The following is a 20,748-nucleotide window of genomic DNA, read 5'->3' on the forward strand; positions in this document are numbered from 1 at the left end:
GCATTGCATTAAATCTATATAGTAGTTTTGGAAGTATGGCCATTTCCACTATATTGGTTCTTCCTACCCAGGAACAAGGATGTCTTCCCATTTCCTTATATCCTCTTTGATCTCCTTTTTCAGAATGCTGTAGTTTTCATTGTAGAGGTCTTTTGCTTCCTTTGTTAGTTTGATTCCTAGATATTTCATTTTTTTGGATGCTATTGTAAAAGGGATTGTTTCCCAAATTTCTGTCTCAATGAGTCTGCTTCCATTTCTTTTTTCCAAAATGAATTTTCTTTTTTTACATACTGTGTAATGTACTTCTTATGTTTGTTTTTTTCTCTCTCCCTCTCTCCCCATTCCCCCAATTAGAATATAAACTTATGAACCTAGGTCATTAACTTTTGGCTGTTGTGTCACAGTAACCAAGTTCTGTGACTTATGTGTCATGCATGCTCGAGTGCTTTGTGTCATAACAGAAAGCACAATGAATAATTCTTGAGCAAATGAATGGGGTGTAGGCTGTCAGTTTAGGATGAGACTGGTGAGTCTGGAATGCTATAGTGTGGTTTGGTGTTTATTTGGTTGTCAATGAGAACTATTCAAGGTGTTAGTAGGGAATTGGCATGATTGTTTTTTAACTGGAAGAAACAGGTAATGGGAAGGAGTGACAGTGCAAATAAAGTAGGTTGATTTGTTTATATAGGTGAGAAATGATGAAGGATTAAACTCTAGGAATGTAAAGAAGAGGACAGATATGAGAAAGATTCAGAGATCAGATTAATAGAAAGTAACATGATTCAGTAGGGAAAGGGAAGGGGTAACTAACATATTTTAAAAGGCCAATTTTTCTTTCTTTTTTTTTAGATAGAGTCTCACTATGTAGTTCATGCTGGCCTCAAACTCAGAGCGGTCCTCCTGCCTCAGCCTCCCAAGTGCTTGTTTTACACGTGTTCACCACCGTGCCTGGTTTGAGCCGATTATAAAAATATGATAGTTCTGCTTGAAAATTAGGTGCTTTTGCACTGAGCTACCTCCTCAGTCCTTTATTTTTTGTTTTTGAGATGGGCTCACTAAATTTCCTGGGCTGAGCTTGAACTTGTGACCCTCCTGCCTCAGGTTCCCAGAGTGTTGGGGTTATAGGCTTGTGCCACCCACGCAGTATAAAAAAAAACTTATTTAAAAAAAATTATCTTTTCTACTTAAAAGATACGTATCAGGCTTTATGTCCCAAATTACCTGATACAGATCTGACTTTTTGAATGGTTGCCAAATATTTCATAATACAAATGTGTTGTAAAGAATGTGGTTACTGGCTAAAGGGGCCTGTGTAGTTTTAGAAGAGTACACTTTACATACGTCCTGTGACCAGCATGTTTTGAGGGCAGTGATAACTCATTTTAATTTTAGCACTTAAATGCAGTTTTTTATTGGACAGTTGTAGTTGTTTTTCTGTGAGTTACTTACATATATCTTTTGACCATTGAAATGTTTTTCCTTTTGGGGGGCAGTACTGGAGATTGAACCCAGGACTTTCACACTGAGCTACATCTTGGTCCTTTTTATTTTTTATTTTGAGGCAAGGTCTTGCTAAATTGCTCAGGCTGGGCTTGAACTTGTAATCCTGTTTAGCCTCCTCGAGTGCTGGGGGTATAGACATGTGCCACCATGCCTGGCTTGCCCATTGATTTTTATTAAGCCATTTATTTTTTCTGCAAGTTTGTAAGAGCTCCATGTATATTACAGGAAATTAATTCTTTGTGTCTGTTAGACATTGCAGATACATTTTTCCTTAGTTTGTGTTTTGCTACAATCAAAACCTTATTTTATAATGCCAAGGATTGAACTCAGGGCCTTCGCCTAGCCTGAATTCATCCCCAGCCCTTTTTATTTTCCTTTACTTATTTTGAGGCAGGATCTTGCTAAATTGCCATACTGGGCTTGAATTTGTCCTCCTGCCTCAGCTTCCTGGAGTGCTGGGATCACAGATGAGTGTACCATGCCCAGTTGAAAGTTTTTCTTTCTGTATGGTAATTTTTGTCTCTTTTCTTTTTGTTGTTGAGGCAAATAATTCTTTCCTACCTATAGGTTATCTCTTTTGCCACTAAAATGTGCCAAAAAATTTTGTGGTTTCACTAGAGTTTAATCCTAAAATTTTTTTTTGTAAGTGAAATTAACTTTATTTCATGCTAGATAGTCCTTTGGGTGAAATAGAAATCATCATTTTCCCACTGAATTAAAGTGATGCCTTTATTTTACTTAAAAATTTATGTTTTGGGATTTACCTCAGTTCCGATGATACTTAAAATGTTGTATGACTTTTTATTAAGTTTTATTGAGACACACAGCCTTCTGTACTGTTGTTTTCCAGGACTTTCTTGATTCTCTTTTGCTACTTTTGCATTAATGCTAAGACAATTTTATGGATATTTTTAAAGACTAAAATTCTCATTAGAATTAAATAATAATTTTAAGACTTCTCATTTTTATGCTGTTAAATTCTGTAATCAAAGTACAGACTGCTAGTTTGTCTTACATTTGTTCATATGTATTGTGTATATTTCCTGGTAAATGTATTCCTCAGTTTTTAGAAATTTTTCATGCGTGTGTGTGTGTGTGTGTGTGTGTGTGTGTCCATATTGGGGATGGAACTCAGGACCTTGCGCTTGCCGGGCAGGTGTGATGCCACTGAGCTACATCCCCATCCCTTCTTTTGTGTTTTCTTACTGCTGTTGTTGCTGTTATGATTATTGGAATCTCTTTCTCAAAGAGATACTTTTATTTTCCGATATTTACATTAGTTATTTCATTTTGTTTTCTTTCTAGTCTCTAAAACAGCTGAACAGCAACATTCAGTGTTTGTAGCAAGCTTGATCATAAATGGAACTCTTTGAATTTTACTTTTTGGAGTAAGGGTTGTTGTCATTGTTACTTTTTACATCTTTATTCAAAACAGTTTTTTAAATATTGAGATATTGAAGGATGTTCATTTTGTTGATAGTTTAGCTGTATGCTTAGATTTCATTTGAAAGGGTTCTTTATATTGCTTTTTAAGGATATTGTAACTCTTTCATTCATTCATTCTTTTCTTAAAATTCAAAGGTAATTTGTTAAAATACCTGTTTCAAGTAAAGATATTTGGATAAGTTTTTGTTGCTTACTTCTGATTTTACCCAGTGATGGTGAGCCTTGCACATGAAGTCTGCTGTTTAATACTTATTGTGTGGTTAAGTACATGACCAGTTTGGAGCTCAGTAAACTATTAGCTCTTCAAATCATATCATTCATTACTAATTTAACTATTGCCTCACCTTCACGTGTTTGGTTTTTTCCTTTTTTTTAAAGAACATTTGGTATTTTCGGTCTTCTAGATCCCTTGTGGTCCTCATAGCATTTATCTCTGTGTTGTGAGGGTGTTCTTTTTCTTAAAGCTTAAAGTGAACATTTTTCATCTATTGAATTTATAAAGTTTGAAAATAATTATTTTTAGATCCAGAAGGTTTTTTTTAAGTAGTATGTTTTAGTCTTATGTTATTTTTGTACTTTGATGTTAAAAAGATATAAAAACTCTTTTAGCAATTTTTATTTCACCAACTCCTTGTTGCAGAGTTTCTGCTTTTTTCTGGATTGCTGGGTGTATTATTCATTTCCATTGCATGATTGTAGCTCTGTTTATCTTTGTAGCTCTTTCCAGCTTACTAGCTTTTGGTAAACTCTTCTGAGTAGCAAATTATCAGCTCCTGTTGAGGCATCAGGAGGAAGTCTCCTCAGCTTTTTAAAAAATCCTTGTGATCTCCACAGATATTTAAAAAAATAACAACCACAAGTTTCATATCTACTGTACCTGGTCCCTATAGCTCCCCTAGGGCCAGGAAGCAGGTCTTGAATGCTCGGGAAACGCTTGTCAAGAAGTGGTAGATGCCTGTAATCCCACTTACTTGGGAGGCTGAGGCAGAAGGGTCATATACCAAAATTTGAGACCAGCTTGGACAACTTGGAGAGATCCTGCCTCAAAATAAAAATTTTTTGAAAGGGATGTGAGCATAGCTTAGTGGTAGAGCACTTGCCTCGCATGTATGAGGCCATGACTGATTCCTAGCACTGGGGGAAAAATGCTGTTGACTTAAATAAGGAACACTGCAAGACCAGTTTGTAAGGTCAGAAAATGCAGTCTGAGAGGAGTGTACTGATAATGGGATAGCAAATGGCTGGAAATGGGGATACATTCTTGAAAGGATTCTCTGTAGTATTTCCTTTGTAGTTATTCCTGGGAGCATCATCCATGAGGTTATCAGACTGGAGGAGGGTCCTGAAAGGCAGGAGCTTTGGATTTCCCTTTTTTTCTTGCTTGTGTGATCTTACTAGACTGAACTCAAATTGTCCAATTGTAGAACTAAAGGAATAAAAATAATCACCCACTTAATGGATGTGGACAACACAGCAATAGTGAAATATTTCTTACTGGATTTTCCTTTTCCCTTGCTTGTGTGATCTTACTAGACCCAACTTGAATTGTCCACGTGTAGAACTAAAGGAGTGGAAATAATTACCCACTTAACGGATGTGAACAGCACAGCAATATGAAATATTTCTTAATCTGATTCTGTCATTCTTCAACTTAGTAATATGTTTGGTTCCTTTTGCTTCTTTTGTCTAGACCTAATAGTTTGACTTTAATGAAGTGATTCCTGTCTTACAGGTGCTGCCTGTATAATAATCACCAGGCTAAGGACTGTATTGACTCATTTGTTACTCACTGTGTTCGGGTAAGAACTATAATTTGGAATGTTATGATAGATGCTTTGAAAATTATGGGGTGCAATTCCTTCAGTATCATTAATTTATGCTTTTTCATCAACTCTTTCTCATTCACAGTGAATAAATGAAAAACTTGTGTCTCCTAGCCCTTGAGTATAATGTGGAAGAAGGAGAATCAGAAGACCTGGTTTCTCCTTTTTTTCTTTTCTTTGTTAATTTTTAATTAATCTCAGTTGTAATTATTTCAAGCCATGGCTGGGCTCAGACTTGTTATTCTCCTGCCTCAGACCTCAGAGTGCTGGGATTTGAGGCGGGCGCCCTCTCTCAGCCTTCATTGTGTTCTTATCACTGACACTTTACATCAGTTCACTGCTTTACCTTTCTGTACTCTGAGCCCTCTTTAGAGTGAGATGCTATCCAAGTTGAGGGTCCCTTATCTGAAATGCCTAGAACCAAAAGTGTTTCAGATTTTATAATTTTTGTATAAATTCTATGGGTTAAGCATCCTTAATCCAAAAACTCAAAATCCAAAATACTCCAAAATCTCAAACTTTTTGAGTATAATATTAGCATGTAAAAAGTGTAGGATTTTGGAGCATTTCAATTTTGAGTTTTCTGAAAAATAAGAGATGCTGGACCTATACCTCTTCTGTGCCTTTTTAGGGTAGTTATTGACCAAATGAGATAATATCTATCAAGTTATAAAAATAGACAACAGTATTATACTCTAAGGATGTTATTTATACTTCTTAAAGCATCCTGCCATTCATGTGTATTATTTAATTAATGAAATGTTACTGTATTTTATGAGAACACTATATAGGAAAATAGTAATAAATGAACCTTAGTCATAATCAGGATTTAAAGGTCTTAGCCATAACTCAAACCGAATAATTGTTAGGCATTCTGGAATATTTAAAGTAGCACAAAAACACCAGCCTTGAACATTAATTTTTAGCTTAAAACAAAGAGAAAAGACGTTGTCCTCTCGAAATTGCAGGAAGATATCTAAAGATTGAAGGAAGATTTGTTTGCTGTATGAAAACAAATTTAACAAGCAGCCACTTTTTTCTAGTTGCTGATAAATTCTGGTGTTGAGTTCCTGAAAAACTTAACATTTGTTTTTTTATAAAAAGCAAAACTACATAGGCATGATTCTTAACATATGCAGCATCTTCTCCATTAAACCAGATTTTGAGAATTTGGAATGTTGTTCTTTAAGTAAATTTTCACATTGATGGTGAGCAAATTGTATGTGTATTCCAGCCATTTTGTAGTCTTATTCAGATCCATGGACATAACAGAGCTCGGCAGAGAGATAAGCTTGGGCATATTTTGGAGGAGTTTGCTACCTTGCAGGATGAGGTAAGAGCCAAGTTCCTTTTTTTCTAAAATTAAACAATTCGCACACTGTCTAGATTTTTAAAAACAATTCTTTGGAACAGTACTTTGAATATTTTATTTTTCATTATGATGAGCTTGATTTTCACTTAAAATTTAATGGTTTCACATACCAAAGAAATGTTTATGAGAAAAACAGAAGAATAATCCAAACTAATACATATCTTAAGTAATTTCTTTGATAATCAGGATAAAATATGAAATGTGTTTATAACTGTAGTTTTATAGCAAGTTTACATTGTAATAAAACATATTCATTTTAAAGTTAATTTGTTAACAGCACCAGCAATATTAAGTGATAATTTAACTAAAGACCTTTAGTTAGTTATATATATATATATATATTTTAAATAGATGTCTTTTTACTACAAGGAGTGTTTAGAAAGTTATTAACTGTTATTAAATGAGATCTTTGAATGCAAACCTAATAAAATGCATTTGAAAGTACACATTTGCTTCCTTTAGGGATGAGATTTAAATTTTCTGCCCTTTTTCTGTTTTTGTTTTTACTTTTGGTGGTGGTGGTGGTGGTGGTGATGGTGGTGGTGATACTGGGGATTGAACTAAGGGCCTTCACACTGAGCTACATCCCAACCCTTTTTATTTTTTGTTTAGAGACAGGGTCTCACTGAGTCACAAAGTTGCCTGGGGTGGACTTGAACTTGTGGACTTCCCTCAGCCTCCCAGGATGCTAGAATTATAGGTGGATCCCACCACAACCAGCTTTTCTGTTCGTATTTTTAAATTCTCTACTACATAAAAGGAAGTCAGTGTTACATTTTATTTTTCATAGGCAGAGAAAGTTGATGCAGCGCTTCACACTATGCTGTTGAAACAAGAACCCCAAAGGCAACATTTGGCCTGTTTAGGGACATGGGTTCTTTATCACAGCCTTCGAATCATGATACAGTATCTTCTAAGTGGCTTTGAATTGGAACTCTACAGCATGCATGAGTATTACTACATATACTGGTAAGAGAACACTTAGTTAAAATTGAAGGTCTGTGAAGTGGCTAAGATCTGAGAGTGTCTGTGAAATAAACTTAATTTCAGGATACTTTTTCATTTAGTGTATTTTTGCTTTAGTTGTGGAACATTTGGGAAAGTAGCTGTTGAAAATTAGAGCTAGGTCGACGTGAACATCTTTACTTTCATAACACAGTACACGTTTTCCCAGCCATTTGAATATTTATGTAAAAATAACTAAAGAGGCTCGAAAAATATGGTTTAATTGGAGATCTTCTGTGGCGTCTATGGAGAGAAATTAACACATTTTACAAGGTGGGTGTGATGGTACATGCTTGTAATCCCAAATGCTTGAAAGGCTGAGGTGGGGAGCCTCATGAATTCCAGGCCAGTCTGACCAGTGCAGAAAACAAGACTTAAAAGGAACACATTTTGCTCTGACTTCAGTGGCACTAGTTAGTAGATGTATGTATGTGACAGACTGAAAGTTCAGATTGAAGACAGATCTTCCCTTCGCCTTAGAAGAAGTCACAGCCAGGGTAATCACTGCAAGAGGAACTGGTTCAGCCTTGGCCCCAAGGCTTTGCTTCAGTACTTTGGGAAGTCAGTGAAAGATGCTCTTCAGTGGAATGGTTCTTCCCTTTCACTGGTGAATGAGATATCTTTCTTAGAGTGGCAAGTAGCAAAGGATGAAGGCAATTTTAAACTAATTGATGACCTATGTTCTCCGTCACACCTAAATTTGGTATATTAGAATTCAGTAGTTTGCCTTTTAAGCTCATTGAAGTTGAACTTAAAATACATATTCTGTGGAGTCATTACTCAGAGGAAAAAAGTAATTTTCTGTTGACATCTTTTTTTTAAGACAGAGTCTTGTTGTGTAGTCTAGGCTGGTCTTGAACTCACTATGTAGCCCTGGCTGGCCTCAAATTCAAACTCAGTCCTCCTGCCTCTGCCTTCATGTTCTGGGATTACAGGCCTGTGCCACCACGCCCAGCTTTTTGACTTTTTTTTTCATCGTGAACAAAGCCTCAAGAGCTTTTAACAGATAAATCTTAGGAAAATTTGTATTTGAGCAGTGACTATAGTAATATGAGAATATTTATTTGTGTATTTTTCAGCATTTATAAAGATAATGCCAAATGACTGTTACTGGGTGGTTGTTTATATAACTATTGGGGATACTTTTTTTTTTTGGTACCGGGGGTCAAACTCAGGTCCTTATGCTTGTGAGGCAAGCGCCAGAACCACTGAGCTAAATCCCCGGCCCAACTGGGGATACATTTTGTTATTAGCCTGTAGTATATATTCCTGATGATTTTTTTTTTTTTTAATGAGAACATGGCAAGAGTTCTTTATGAGTTGAAGGAGCTAATTGCAAGCTTTTTCTCTCCACTTCTCCGATCCAAATACAATTTTCTTATCCTTCTTTGTGCATGGAATTAAGATCTTAAACTAGCAAATGATTGATAGATACTCTATTACAGTTTTAGCTACGTACATGAGCATTTTGATGTCTTGCTAATGAAAGAAATTTTAATTCTTCCCTATAAACACTCTTGTAACCTTCATATTCTCAACTGCTTTTTGGTTTTAAAATTACAGAGTGGACACTTACATTTTCCCAAAATAATCTTTTGGGTTTTTTGTGTGTGATCCTCAAACATTAACATATGTCATAATCACTTGCTGGGCTCAGTCCCTACAGTCCCTGGATCAGGAGGTCTAGGGTGGGACCCAGCCATTACCTTTTTAACTAGTTGCCAGAGAATACTGCCACTGGCCCAGAGATGACATTTGAGAATCAGTAATTCAGAATATCAGAATTCTAACTCTGCTTAGATTGGATTGTGTCTTCACTTTGATAAAACACTTGATTAAAGCTCATTGATTTGAGAGGAAAGACTTGAATCCTATCAGCTAACTCTTCATGCATTTGTGCTTAAGTTAGGATATCTGAAGACAGGCACTATTATTTCCCAATAGAAATCTTTCCTCAAGTTAAGATACAGGTTATAGAGCCTCAGATTTCATACTGTGGTGGAGAAAAAGTTCATTTGTATCTTGTAAAATAATATTGTAATAAATACTTTTCCTAAATTCGATACCAGGAGTTATTTTCTCTCCATATGAAGTTATATGCTTTTCTTTGACTAGATAAAAATATATTTCCCTTTTTGCCTTACCTGCAAGGAATCATAGTGCTTGGTTTGGCATCAGTTCAGTCTGAATACTGTATGTCTTTGAATAGTTTTTGACTTGCTTCAAAATATTTTATAATGTGTTTTATATTATAGCCTATCATACATTTTTCTGGGAAATCTGGGAATGAGGCATTATATATTCAAACTTAATCATAAAATGTCTTGCAAACCTTTTCTTTTTAGTACAAGTAGTGGTCCCTAATTTTATTACGGATTACATTAAAAAAGATACATATATTGATATCTTAGATTTGAACTACTTTTCTGGGTTAGTAGTTAATTAGTTTTAATTTCTGAAAAAGTTAAGCATCCAGTAGAATATTCCTTTATGTTTTTTATTTATTGAATAAACAAGTAAATTACAAGCCTGAATGTTTTTAATTTTTTAGAATGGTTTTGAATAATGCTATATTTTTTTGGTTATTTTCTGAATTTATTTGCTCCACTTTACTTATATTGTGATTAATAGGCAAAGAAAATATTAATTGACCAAAGTGAAATATGTCCTGTTATTAAAAAACAATTTAATGGGCAGTTGTTTGACTTTCATATATGTATGTAACTATCAAGTCTTGAAAAGTTGTAAAATGTAGAAAGAAAAAGATAGTCACTTTGTTTTTGTTTTGTTTTGTTTTTTTTGGTACTGGGGATCAAACTCGGGTCATTGCACTTGCACAGCAGGTTGTGAAACCACTGAGCTAAATCCCTGGCAAGATAGTCACTTTTAATGCTTCATTTCTTAAAAGACCTAATCTGTTACCCAATTGGGTGATCTTTTTTAAGTGCTTAAAGCCTTGTGAAATGTATCCATTTGTGGCTCAAGGTGTGAGCTCAGTGGTAGAGGGGGGGATTAGGGGGAGTGAGTCCTTTGTTTCAGTTCTTCATATGAAACTAAACTAAAGAAAATACTATTAACACATATGTTGATAAAGCTGTGTTACTTAGCTCGATTAACCTTCTATATCCTTTAAGGTATCTCTCTGAATTCCTTTATGCATGGTTGATGTCCACATTGAGTCGTGCTGATGGTTCTCAAATGGCAGAGGAAAGGATAATGGAAGAACAGCAGAAAGGCCGGAGCAGTAAAAAAACAAAGAAAAAAAAGAAAGGTGCTGTGGACTGTTCTTAAACTTGAGAAATAAAAAATATGAGTGTATTTTACTTTTGACAAATCGTTAAGAGAGTTCCTTGTGAGTTGTAATGGATGAGTTAGTCGTTATAGTTTAGTTTTCATCCATCATCCCTTCAGAAATTGAGTCCTGGGTTAGTAATAGAAGTGTTTCTGGTTCCTTTCTTTGCTGTTCTGTGTATCAGAGGATCTTAGATCAAGAATTAGCCACATGAAGCAAGATAGGTTAGAGAACAAAACAACAGGAGTCGGCCGGGGGTTCAGCAGGCTCTTGATTTGGTCTGGAGCTGTGCTGTTACACTGGGTGCGGGACCGGGACCCATAGAGCTCCTTGACTCAGGGTCCAAGACCCATGACAAGAGAAATGTCTGCTCCCTCAGGGATAGTATCGATATCGCTATGTCATTTGCAAACACTGTGTGCTGTTTCCTTAAGATAAATAGGCAGATTGGATAGATTAGTAAATAACTGTATTCATGGGTTGAGTCCCTGTAAAGTAAATTTAGAAAGTTTAAAACTTCCTATTTGAATTTTAGAGCATTAGTTATTTTACACAATCATTTAGCTTTTTCAGTTGTATTTCATTATTTGTAGATTTTGGTCACAAGATAAATTTTAGCTTTAGGGGCAAACTGAAGTGTATGTACATTTAGTAAACAAGCTGGAAGATTTTTAAAAATTTTTCTCTTGTGATAATTCAGGAAGCCGGGGGAAAAAAGAGTAAAGAAGATTTTCTCTCTCTTACAGTTCGCCCATTGAGCCGGGAGATCACAATGAGCCAAGCATATCAGAACATGTGTGCTGGAATGTTTAAAGTAAGTTGTTGAATTCTTAAAGTTTGTTTGTTTATTTGTTTATTTATTTATTATTTTGATACGGGGGATCGAACTCGGGTCCTTGTGCTTGCCCAGCAGGCAGTGAAACCACTAGCTAAATCCCCAGCCCTAAAGTTTATTTTAAATGAACTCTTTTCATGATTCTTTCCAGGTTATTTCATTTTTATTTCCCACGTTACTGGAAGGTTACTTTTTTCAGGTCTAGTTGTTTCCAGCAAGCATTTGACCCTTTACCATGAGTCACACACTGTGTCAGTTGGTCTTTGCTTCACACAGGCCTAGTTAATGCCGGATGGGCAGCTGACAAATGTGTGGCACAGGTTGAAGAGAAGAGCTTATTTCTTACTGATGACCAGGAACAGTTTCATGAAGGGAGGACTTGGAGTTTTTTAGGAGTATATGAGGCTCCACAGGCATTTCCGGCAGGGACTGAGGATTAACTTAAGTTGTACTTGGCAGTCCAAGAAATGATTTAAAGCAGGTTATGTTAAGATGTATGAAGCAAAAGAGGATATTTGAAAAACAAGACCTGTTTGAATATGCTAGTTGTTCCTCAGAAGCATTTACTTGAAGGTTTCAAAGGTGTTGTAAAAGCATGAGGCTTGGAAGAAAAATGTGTACATCCTTTACCATCCCTGGGAAAAACAGTAATACATTGAGTGCTGGAGCTTGAGAATTTTTTGTGTAAAACATAGCACACAAAAATGAATACCAAGAAGTCAGTTTATCTCTTCTTGTTTCTGATTGCTGAGCCATAAATTGTTTTAACTATACATACATAGCTGGGTTTTTGTTTTCTGTTCTGTATTAATGTTTTCTTGTTGCTTTTTTCTGTTTCTGCATTTCCTTTTTCTTTAGACCATGGTAGCATTTGACATGGATGGCAAAGTACGCAAACCCAAGTTTGAGCTTGACAGTGAACAAGTTCGATATGAGCACAGATTTGCTCCCTTCAACAGTGTGATGACCCCGCCACCAGTGCACTACCTACAGTTCAAGGTGAACCTGCGCACTGAGGTCATTGTATGATCTTTAGTCTTACACCTTCGTAGAAATGTGCTGTTTGTACCTAGCCATCTTGTTAAAATATGTAGTCAGAATGACTGGGACAGGTGGTAAAAATAGCAACTTTAACTAGTGTGGAAAATACTTGCTTTGATGGATGTACTAGCTAGTCGCAGTTACTTAAGTAATGAGATTATGAGATGGTATATAAGGGTTGAGAATTGAATATTATGTAGGGAAAAATAGGGAGATGTGCTGAATGTTTGCTTCAGTATCTATATGAATGGATAGTGTAGATTTCTGTAAGAATTAAAAAAGAATTTTTCACATTAAACATATTTTGAATAATGTTCCTACTTCTTTTTAGGAAATGTCTGACCTCAATAAATATAGCCCACCTCCTCAGTCTCCAGAACTGTATGTGGCAGCTAGTAAGCACTTTCAACAGGCAAAAATGATATTGGAAAATATCCCCAACCCAGACCAAGAGGTAAGACTGGATTCATTATGTTATAATTCTAGGGGACAGGAAACATCTTACTACTAGATAAAAGACAGTTACAGTAATGAACTTTATAGTGTTAGTAAGCAGAGCCTGTTGTGTTTTTTTCAAGGGTCTCAAATAGCTGGGCCAATCTAATCTTAAGTGCTAATTCTGAAAAATAATATGGCCAGTTAACACAGGAACATTTTCCACTTGACTGTTGCTTTTAAAGACTTTGAGATACCCAAATGATCTTTGAAAATAGCTTTTGATATTTTAATAATTTGCTATAATCCCTAAGATTATTTATTGAGACATAGTTTCTGTACAAATAGGAATTGCCTATAACACATATATGCCATTTTGGGGAGTATGTCTTGATACCACTTCCATGAAAGGGTAATGTACCAGTATCTGTCAAAAACCACAGATGCTTAGACTCAGTAGTGCTGTGTCTTGGGCTTTATGTTCTAGATCCATATGCATGTATAGGAAGTGAGGGAAATGTGAATACAGATATAATCACTACAGCAGGATTTCTAGTGGCAAAAAATGAGAGACACTTAGCGTTCATTTGCAGAGATCTGCTGAGTACATTGTGATGCATCCTTCAGTGAGTTGCTATGCAGTTATTAGGACGAGGAAGATCTTTATGTACTGTACCATAGTGGAATGTTCTTCAGGACTTAAAAGTTTAAAAAGGTACCGTATAGTGTGTTTAGTGTACTGCCATTTCAGTCAAAGTGGTTCAAAGCAGACCGTGTGTGCAGGTGTGTTCTTATATGAGTGTGTACCTCTGGAAAGATGCATGATTATTGATAAAGTGTTTGCTTCGTGGGAAAAGAGCTGGGTGTCTTGGAGATAGGAGTGAGACTTTTTTAAAAAACACATTTTTCACCCACTAAGTGAAATGGTAGTATAAATTTGAGGGAGGTACCCATCATAGATGACATATTTTACTTATTGGAACTTCATTTATTTAATAAAGATTTATTGAGCACCTAGTATATCTCCAGCAGAAAATAAACAGACTAAAGTCCTAACCTTTATGAGGGATGAGGAAGGGGTGCTGGACTACAGACAGCAAACAAGTAAATTATGTCATATATTATAAGGGCATAATGATTTAAAGAAAAATCAGTCTGAAGTTGGGAATTAGAAATGCTACTGGAAGCACAGAGAGTAGAGCTTGTTTTGTTTTGTTGTGGTGGTGCTGGATATGGAAGCCATGACTTTGCAAGTGCTCTACTATTGGCTAAAGCCCAAAGCCATCAGCATTTTTAAATACGAAGACCTTTGAGAAACTCCTAGAAGGCAAAGAAACACATCCTCTGAAAGTCTGGGGCTTGAGCCTTGTAGGGAGAGGAATCTGTGTGCAGAAAGATAGGAGGCGGGAGTTTTCTAGAGCATTTGAGAACAGGTATGACTGGAGCCAGGAACAAGCAGATGTGCTATGTGAGGGTTTATGCAGAGGAGGTTTTAAAGGATCACTCTGGCCCTGTGCTGAAAATAGATTGAAGTAGGATAAAAGGTAGCATCCAGTGAGTCAGTCCTGGAGTAGACCATGGCAGTAATCCAGGTGAGAGATGTGGCAGTGGAGGGAATCCAAAATGATTGCTCTCTCTCTGTATTTTAAGATCCAGCCATTGGGGCTATTGGTGGATTAGATGTGGGATGTTAGTGAAAGAGAGGAGTCGAGGAGGACTTGAAGATTTTTGGCCTATGCAGCTGGATGGGTTGATTCATGTAGGCAAGGATGCCAGTGGAGCAGGAGCCAGGTGGCTAGGCAGTTTTGGACATGCCCATTAGATGTGTAAGTGGAGCTGTTATGTAGGCAGGTGGGTGTCTATCTGGAGTTGAGAAGGAACTGGTCCTGAGCTTGTGATTCCAGAGATTTCGGTAAGGAGGCAGCAGTGGGGACTTCCTGGATTGCTGTCTGGGAGGAATCCGGCATTCCATTCCATTGCTATTCATGTGTTTAAGGAAACCTTTTAGATAAGTGGTACTCAAAAGTATCAGTAGTCAAGGAACACTAATACCTGTAGACATGATTCTCAGCTCTTACTGCAGTCATACACCACTTAAGGACAAGGTTGTGTGTTGAGAAATGTATTGTAGGCAAAGCTGCTGCTCTGTGCCCATTTACACAAACTAAAACAGCTCCCGGTGGTGTCTCTTGGAACCACTGTTGTACACATTCCTTGGTTTGCCATTGACCAGAACGTCACTCTCAGCAATGTTTTGTGGAGTGAGGAAAGTTAACCTTCATTTCTAAGGATGAAGACACTGAGGACCAGAAAGGTTTAGAGAACTTTCTGGAGGGTTCAGTCGTTGGCAAAGCCTAATTCCAGTGTTGGTGCTCTGAGTGCTGCCCTCTGCTGCCTGACATGAGAGCAAGACACAGTAGCTCTTTCAGAGTCAGAGCTGACTGAAGTAGAGTTGTGTTAGAAGGTGCTTATTATTTTAAATGTTAGCACTTCCATTATGCCAAGTTCCCATTTGTTTCTGTAATATAAAGAAAATTTGACTATGAATTTTCTGTTACGATAATTTTTTTTTTTTTTGGTACTGGAGATCGAACTGGGGACCTTGCTCTTGTGAGGCAGTTGGTGGAACCACTGAGCTAAATCACTGGCCCCTGTTATGATAATTTAATGTTCGTGTTTTAGGTGAATAGAATTTTAAAGGTTGCCAAACCCAATTTTGTGGTTATGAAGTTACTGGCAGGAGGACACAAAAAGGAGTCCAAGGTAAGTACATTGTTGGGAAATTATTTAAAATTTTTAATGAGATGCATAAAAAATTAAAACCCTGAACAAAAATCATCCTGAAGAAGATTTACCAGCAGAAATAAAACTTGCCATTTTACCATGAGACATGTATTTTGTGACTTAAAATTTCTATGGGCCCCAATTTGGGGAGAAAAATAAAAGGTGCAAGAACAAATTAATGGGAGGACTTTGAGGTATTTAACAGTCACCTAACTTTGGGAAGTTGAATCCCTTAATAATTAAAACCTCCTTTTATATTGGCTCAGAAGATGGGAGAATGTTTAGGGTCTCCTGGGTCATGTTCTGTCATCAGGGTAACAGCAGCCTGTTAGCTAGTGAGCAAGTCCTGTCTTGCAGAGGAGGCCAGCCAGTGAAGCACTCTGCCATTACGTCTAGGACTGTTTGTTTACTCCCATTGTTTTTCTGTTGTCTTTCTGGCTTCTCTCCTGCTCTCCTTTACTGAGTTTCATTTTATTAACTGACTCAACTGAATAAATTTGCTGTCCCCTGACCTAACTTGAGCTTTATCCTATAATTTAAGTCCATTTTCCTTTAACTGTTCTCTGGAAGTCGGTGTGTTTTCTGACAACCTTTGTAAGCCCAGAAATAAGTTGATCACTTTTTTCTCCAGATTAGTTCTTGACTTTTTCTTAGCATTAAATCAGCTTTTTTTGTTTTTGTTTTTATTTTGTATGTAGTGCAGGCAGGCTTCTATCTCTTGGTGATCCTCCTGCCTCAGCCTCTCAAGTGCTGGGATTATAGGCATGCACCACCACACCCAGCTAAACCAGCTTTTAAATCTGTTTTGTGCTGCTTTGTTTCTAAAAACACAGAAAACTTTAAAAAAAAATAGTGCTTATTCTGTTGTGTGATTACTTGTAGATACAATAATTGACTTTCTGATTTTCTTTACAGATTCCTCCGGAATTTGATTTCTCTGTTCACAAATATTTCCCAGTTGTGAAACTTGTTTGAGAGACTGAAAACGTGACCACAAAGAGGTAGAATCTACTTTCAGGTTCCACTCTTAGAGGATATAACCATCAGTCTCAACACATAACGTGAAGTGAAATGGATTTCTTGGATGACAACTCATTAAAAAGAATACTTTTAGTTTGAAAGCCTTACATGACATGAATGAAAACTGCTGTTTTAAAGTGGTTTATTATGTTCCATGGATGAAAATGGTCTTACTGAATGCATTGGTGAATGTTATATGGTTTTATTACAGATTTAATCATAAATCATTTTTTTATGAATGATTGAGTGAAAATAGTGTTTGTAATGGCTAATAAATTTCTTGACAGAAAACGCACTACTGGAGATGAGAGACAGCACCACTTGAGACATGCTGAGGGCTGAAGGTGTGCTCTTCACCATCTGAGCAGTTCAGAAATTATCTAGAAGGCTTTAAATCATGGGATTTACTAAATCATTAAATAAGATTTTTTGATGAAATACATTTAAAAGGATTTTTTGAGGTTTCTGCGCTGTAAAGGAAGACTAACAGATTTTTTAAAATCCTTTGTTACTTTTGGCACATTCAAAGATTGACCATTATGTTTGTGGGTGACATTGAAAAGGTAGAAAAGGTCTAACTTAAATGTGGTATGTTCTCTTTTGTTTACTTCATCTGTATTCAAGTAGGGGTCTCTTTAGTATCCTCTGGCTTTGAAACACTAGCTTCAGTCCACCTGACCCTGTGAATGCCTGGTGCCCTGTCCTTTGTTCTCCCTGTCCCTTCTGGCATTTGTCATGACAGCTGTCCAAGTTTTTAGGGCCTTCTATTTTGTCCTCTGTAGGGACAGTACTATTTGAGTGAGGTGCACTGGCTTAAGCTAGCTTTTGTAGTGGGACCTGAGATTAGTGACTCTCTTGGTTTATGATAAGGGTTCTGAGATTTAAATATCTTAACCGATTTGCCACCTTTTTGTTTTGTTTTTGATATAGATCCAACCTGTATATGCTAAGCATGGGTTCTAACACTGAGCTACATCCCTAGCTTTTTGACATCTTTCTTGAAAACACGGTACTGAAACTTTTTCCTGAAAATACTTTGAAGCAGCTAACCTGACAGTGCCTGCCACGTTAAAAAAAGGCTCCTCTCTTCAGCTAATGAAGTAGTCTAGGCTTCCCTTCCAAGAGTGGTAACACTTGCCTCAACCAGGAATAGCCCGTAGGCAGCCTGAAACTCAGAAGTCTTAGAAAAAAACCTTGAACTAGGAAAAATAAAGCTTGTTTGCGGTTGGTATTTTCTATTGCTTAAAACAAAAAATGGTATTTTCTAAATGCTTAAAACAAAAAATGGCAAAGGAATGATAGGAAATAGGCAATAGAAGAAACCAAGAATCAAAAGAAAAAGCAAAGAGATAGTACAAAGAGCATTGGCATTTAGCATATAACCAAAAAGAGCCTGAGGCAAGGTAGGAAGCTTTCCATCCCAGGGGCCAAGATGTGAAATATAAAATATATATCCTTTAAAGCAGAAAATCAACAAAACCACCTATATATATGTATCAGTGCAGTTGCTCTGGCACTTTTTAACTACAGTGTCTTAATTGGATCAGCTACTGCAGATGAATGTTACTGAGCAGTGGTTTGGTAATTAAGAACATCTGTATTATTTTTTGAAGCAGGTCTTCTTAAACTGCCCTACTGTTAACTCATTTTCACCCAAAAAGATTTATTAGTGTATGTTACTGATAGAATCACGTGCTTTCTTCTAAGTAGCTTTTTAAGTGTTTTGTTTCATACAGCAGGTTTGTAATGAGAAAAATACAGTGATACATACCTCAGTTGTTGAACGGCTCCAAGCTTGAACTTTCCACTACTCGAACAGCAAAGTTTGAAAAAAATCTGCTCAGTATTCATAACTTTGCTTGATAGTCAAACCAAAAATCCAACTTGAAAGGACCCTATACAGGCTGAGTGAGTCATGTGTGATGTCTTGCTGCAGACAGAAATTGGTGACGCTTCAGTCCGAGCAGCATTCTCACCCCGGCAACATACAGTGCTCGTGTTAATGCATTAAAATATTTGTCATTGGGCTTTGTTTTTTGCACTTTATTTGCATAAATTATGGTAACTGTGGCTCCAAAGAAAGTTAGTGATACCAGCAGTAAAGCTAAGAGAAAAACTGAGAACCATGATAGAGTTAAAGAAAGAAATCATTGCAAAATTTATTAAAGTCCTAGAAAAATTAATTTATAAGTGTAATTTTGGGGCCTCAGAACAAATTACTTGGTTTTCCATTATTTCTTACGGGAAAGTTCAGTTCTCAAACTTTTTGGTGTTTGAACGTGAATTTGGAATGAATTGAGTTCGACAACAGAGGTATCACTGTAGTTGCTTCTTTAGAACATTTTAAAACGTGTACCACTTAAGGCACTGAAAAAAAAAAAAGGATACTTTGTTTCCCCCCCAGAGCTTATAATCTTAGGAAGAATGCAGACAAACAAGTACATATTTAAAATGCAACACAAATGTATGCTGGTTGCTATAGTCTAGATCAGTGGTGGAGAACCTACGGTACGTGTTATTATGTTTTTAAGACAAAAGATGTTAATGTATGAGTTGCTTTTTCTAAACTAAAACCTCAACTGCAGTGCTGCCACTTGCCAATAAATAGGTTTTGGGTTGCAGTTTGCGCACTCATCTCTGAAAGGTTTGCCATCACTGATCTGATTTGAGTGTCCCCAAAGGGCCAGTGTGTTTAAAGGCTTTGTCAACAGTTGGTGATGCTGTTGGGAGTTAGTAGGGCTCAGTGAGAAGTTGGGTCACTGGGGGATGTGCTCTTGTGTCATGGGACCCTCACCCCTTTCCTGTCCTTTGCTTTCTGGCTGCCATAAAGTTAATAGGCCTCTTCTACCTCACACTCTGCCCTGATGTACTCTGCTGACATAAGCACAAAACAACAGGGCCAACCAACTATGTACTGTACTTGAAACCCTGAGCCAAAATTAACCTTTACTCCTTTTAAGTTGATTATCTGAAGTAAATCACTATAGTAACAGAAAGCTAACGTGTGGTTATAGGAGAATCAGTTCATATTGAACTTTACAGAGTCACCATCTTGCCTGAGTCCTTTAGGTTCAAGAGGCTTTAGCACAGGATGTGCACAGACCTGGAGGCAGAAGTCAGGCTAAAGAATCCTGACTTTATTCTCTTATTGGTGGATATCTCTGAAGGCTTTTATGCAGGGAAGTGATGAGATCACATCATATCTGCTTGCCTGAGATTGGTTCAGAACAAGGCAGGAGTGAAGGCAGGGTTGCCAGTGAGAATGTTCTTAAGCACAGTAGTGGCAGAGGCTAGAAGAAATGGATACAATCAAATGTTTCAGAAGTACAGCTAACAGAAGTGGCTAATGAATAGGTGAGTTTGTTGTATGGGAATCAGACAGTTCAGGGTTTTTTGGCTTTGGCAGCTACACAAATGAGGTTCCCTTTGCTTATGTAGGGCATAAGGATCATAGACTCTGAGCTGTCTCTGGAACAACCTGGTGAAAATAGAAAGTAGTGCAGTCAGGAGTCGAGAGGTTCAGTCCAAGGTGGAGAGGAATGGAGCACTCAGTGGTCTTAGACATGGAAATGAAGGCTTTGTTTGGGGATTGCAGTTGCACAGCGCAGAAATGCCAAGGCCCTGACGGGTCCCAAGAAATATGCTTGGGATGGCCCAGTTGTAAAAAGTGCACCAGGGAAGGGGAGGCCGCTGAGGTGATGCAGACCGGCTGAAGTGCCGCTGTTTTAAGTTTCTGTGTCAGTTCACTGTTTTGCTCTCACGTGACAGTTTCCTGGCCAAGATGATACAAATACTGATCAGAGAGCACCCTGAAAGATTTAGAAGAGGTCTTTGTTTTCCTTCTTTCTCTCCTGACTGTGCTTCTGGTCACTGGAAAAGCCTTCAGGAGACTTAACAGGAAAATAAGCAGAATGCACAACCACAAAGGCCAGTAACAGAATGGCCAAAATGGGCCCGCTAGACTTGCCAAGTAAAGATTGTTGGTAACAGCAGAGAGCTCTTTTTTTTTTTTCTGGTACCTGGGATGGAACTCAGGACCTTGTGCTGGCGAGGCAGGCATGGTGCCACTGAGCTAAATCCCCAGCCCTCAGAGAGCTCACTCTTGAAGACATGGGACAGTGGCTGGAAAGTCAGATGAAGGAGTGAAGCAGTAGAGATAGTGAATAAATTCATACTTGAGTCTCAGAGGAGC

At 37.3% G+C, this 20,748-nt stretch overlaps 1 protein-coding gene across 6 annotated transcripts in view; it reads left to right on the plus strand.

The window, feature by feature from the left end:
• Window positions 1–16,996, plus strand: part of Naa35 (N-alpha-acetyltransferase 35, NatC auxiliary subunit) — a 65,757-nt gene extending 48,761 nt beyond the window's left edge. For 4 of the 6 annotated variants that reach the window (XM_087204816.1, XM_087204812.1, XM_087204811.1 and 1 more), the window contains exons 15-23: window positions 4,682–4,748; window positions 6,007–6,105; window positions 6,935–7,113; window positions 10,284–10,420; window positions 11,188–11,255; window positions 12,135–12,293; window positions 12,649–12,771; window positions 15,435–15,515; window positions 16,452–16,795. In XM_087204816.1, coding sequence (XP_087060942.1) covers window positions 4,682–4,748; window positions 6,007–6,105; window positions 6,935–7,113; window positions 10,284–10,420; window positions 11,188–11,255; window positions 12,135–12,293; window positions 12,649–12,771; window positions 15,435–15,515; window positions 16,452–16,511 — 973 coding nt within the window. In that variant the 3' untranslated portion in view covers window positions 16,512–16,795. Of the gene's footprint in view, window positions 1–4,681; window positions 4,749–6,006; window positions 6,106–6,934; window positions 7,114–10,283; window positions 10,421–11,187; window positions 11,256–12,134; window positions 12,294–12,648; window positions 12,772–15,434; window positions 15,516–16,451; window positions 16,796–16,843 lie in introns of those variants that run through there. The other 2 variants (XM_087204815.1, XM_087204810.1) reach the window with 2 other exon arrangements.
• The last annotated feature ends 3,752 nt before the right edge of the window (window positions 16,997–20,748 follow it).

Source organism: Heterocephalus glaber, unplaced genomic scaffold (genome assembly GCF_053883595.1).
Source record: "Heterocephalus glaber isolate CG9 unplaced genomic scaffold, H.glaber_assembly_v1.0 deba00000546, whole genome shotgun sequence".
NCBI classification, from domain to species: domain Eukaryota; kingdom Metazoa; phylum Chordata; class Mammalia; order Rodentia; family Bathyergidae; genus Heterocephalus; species Heterocephalus glaber.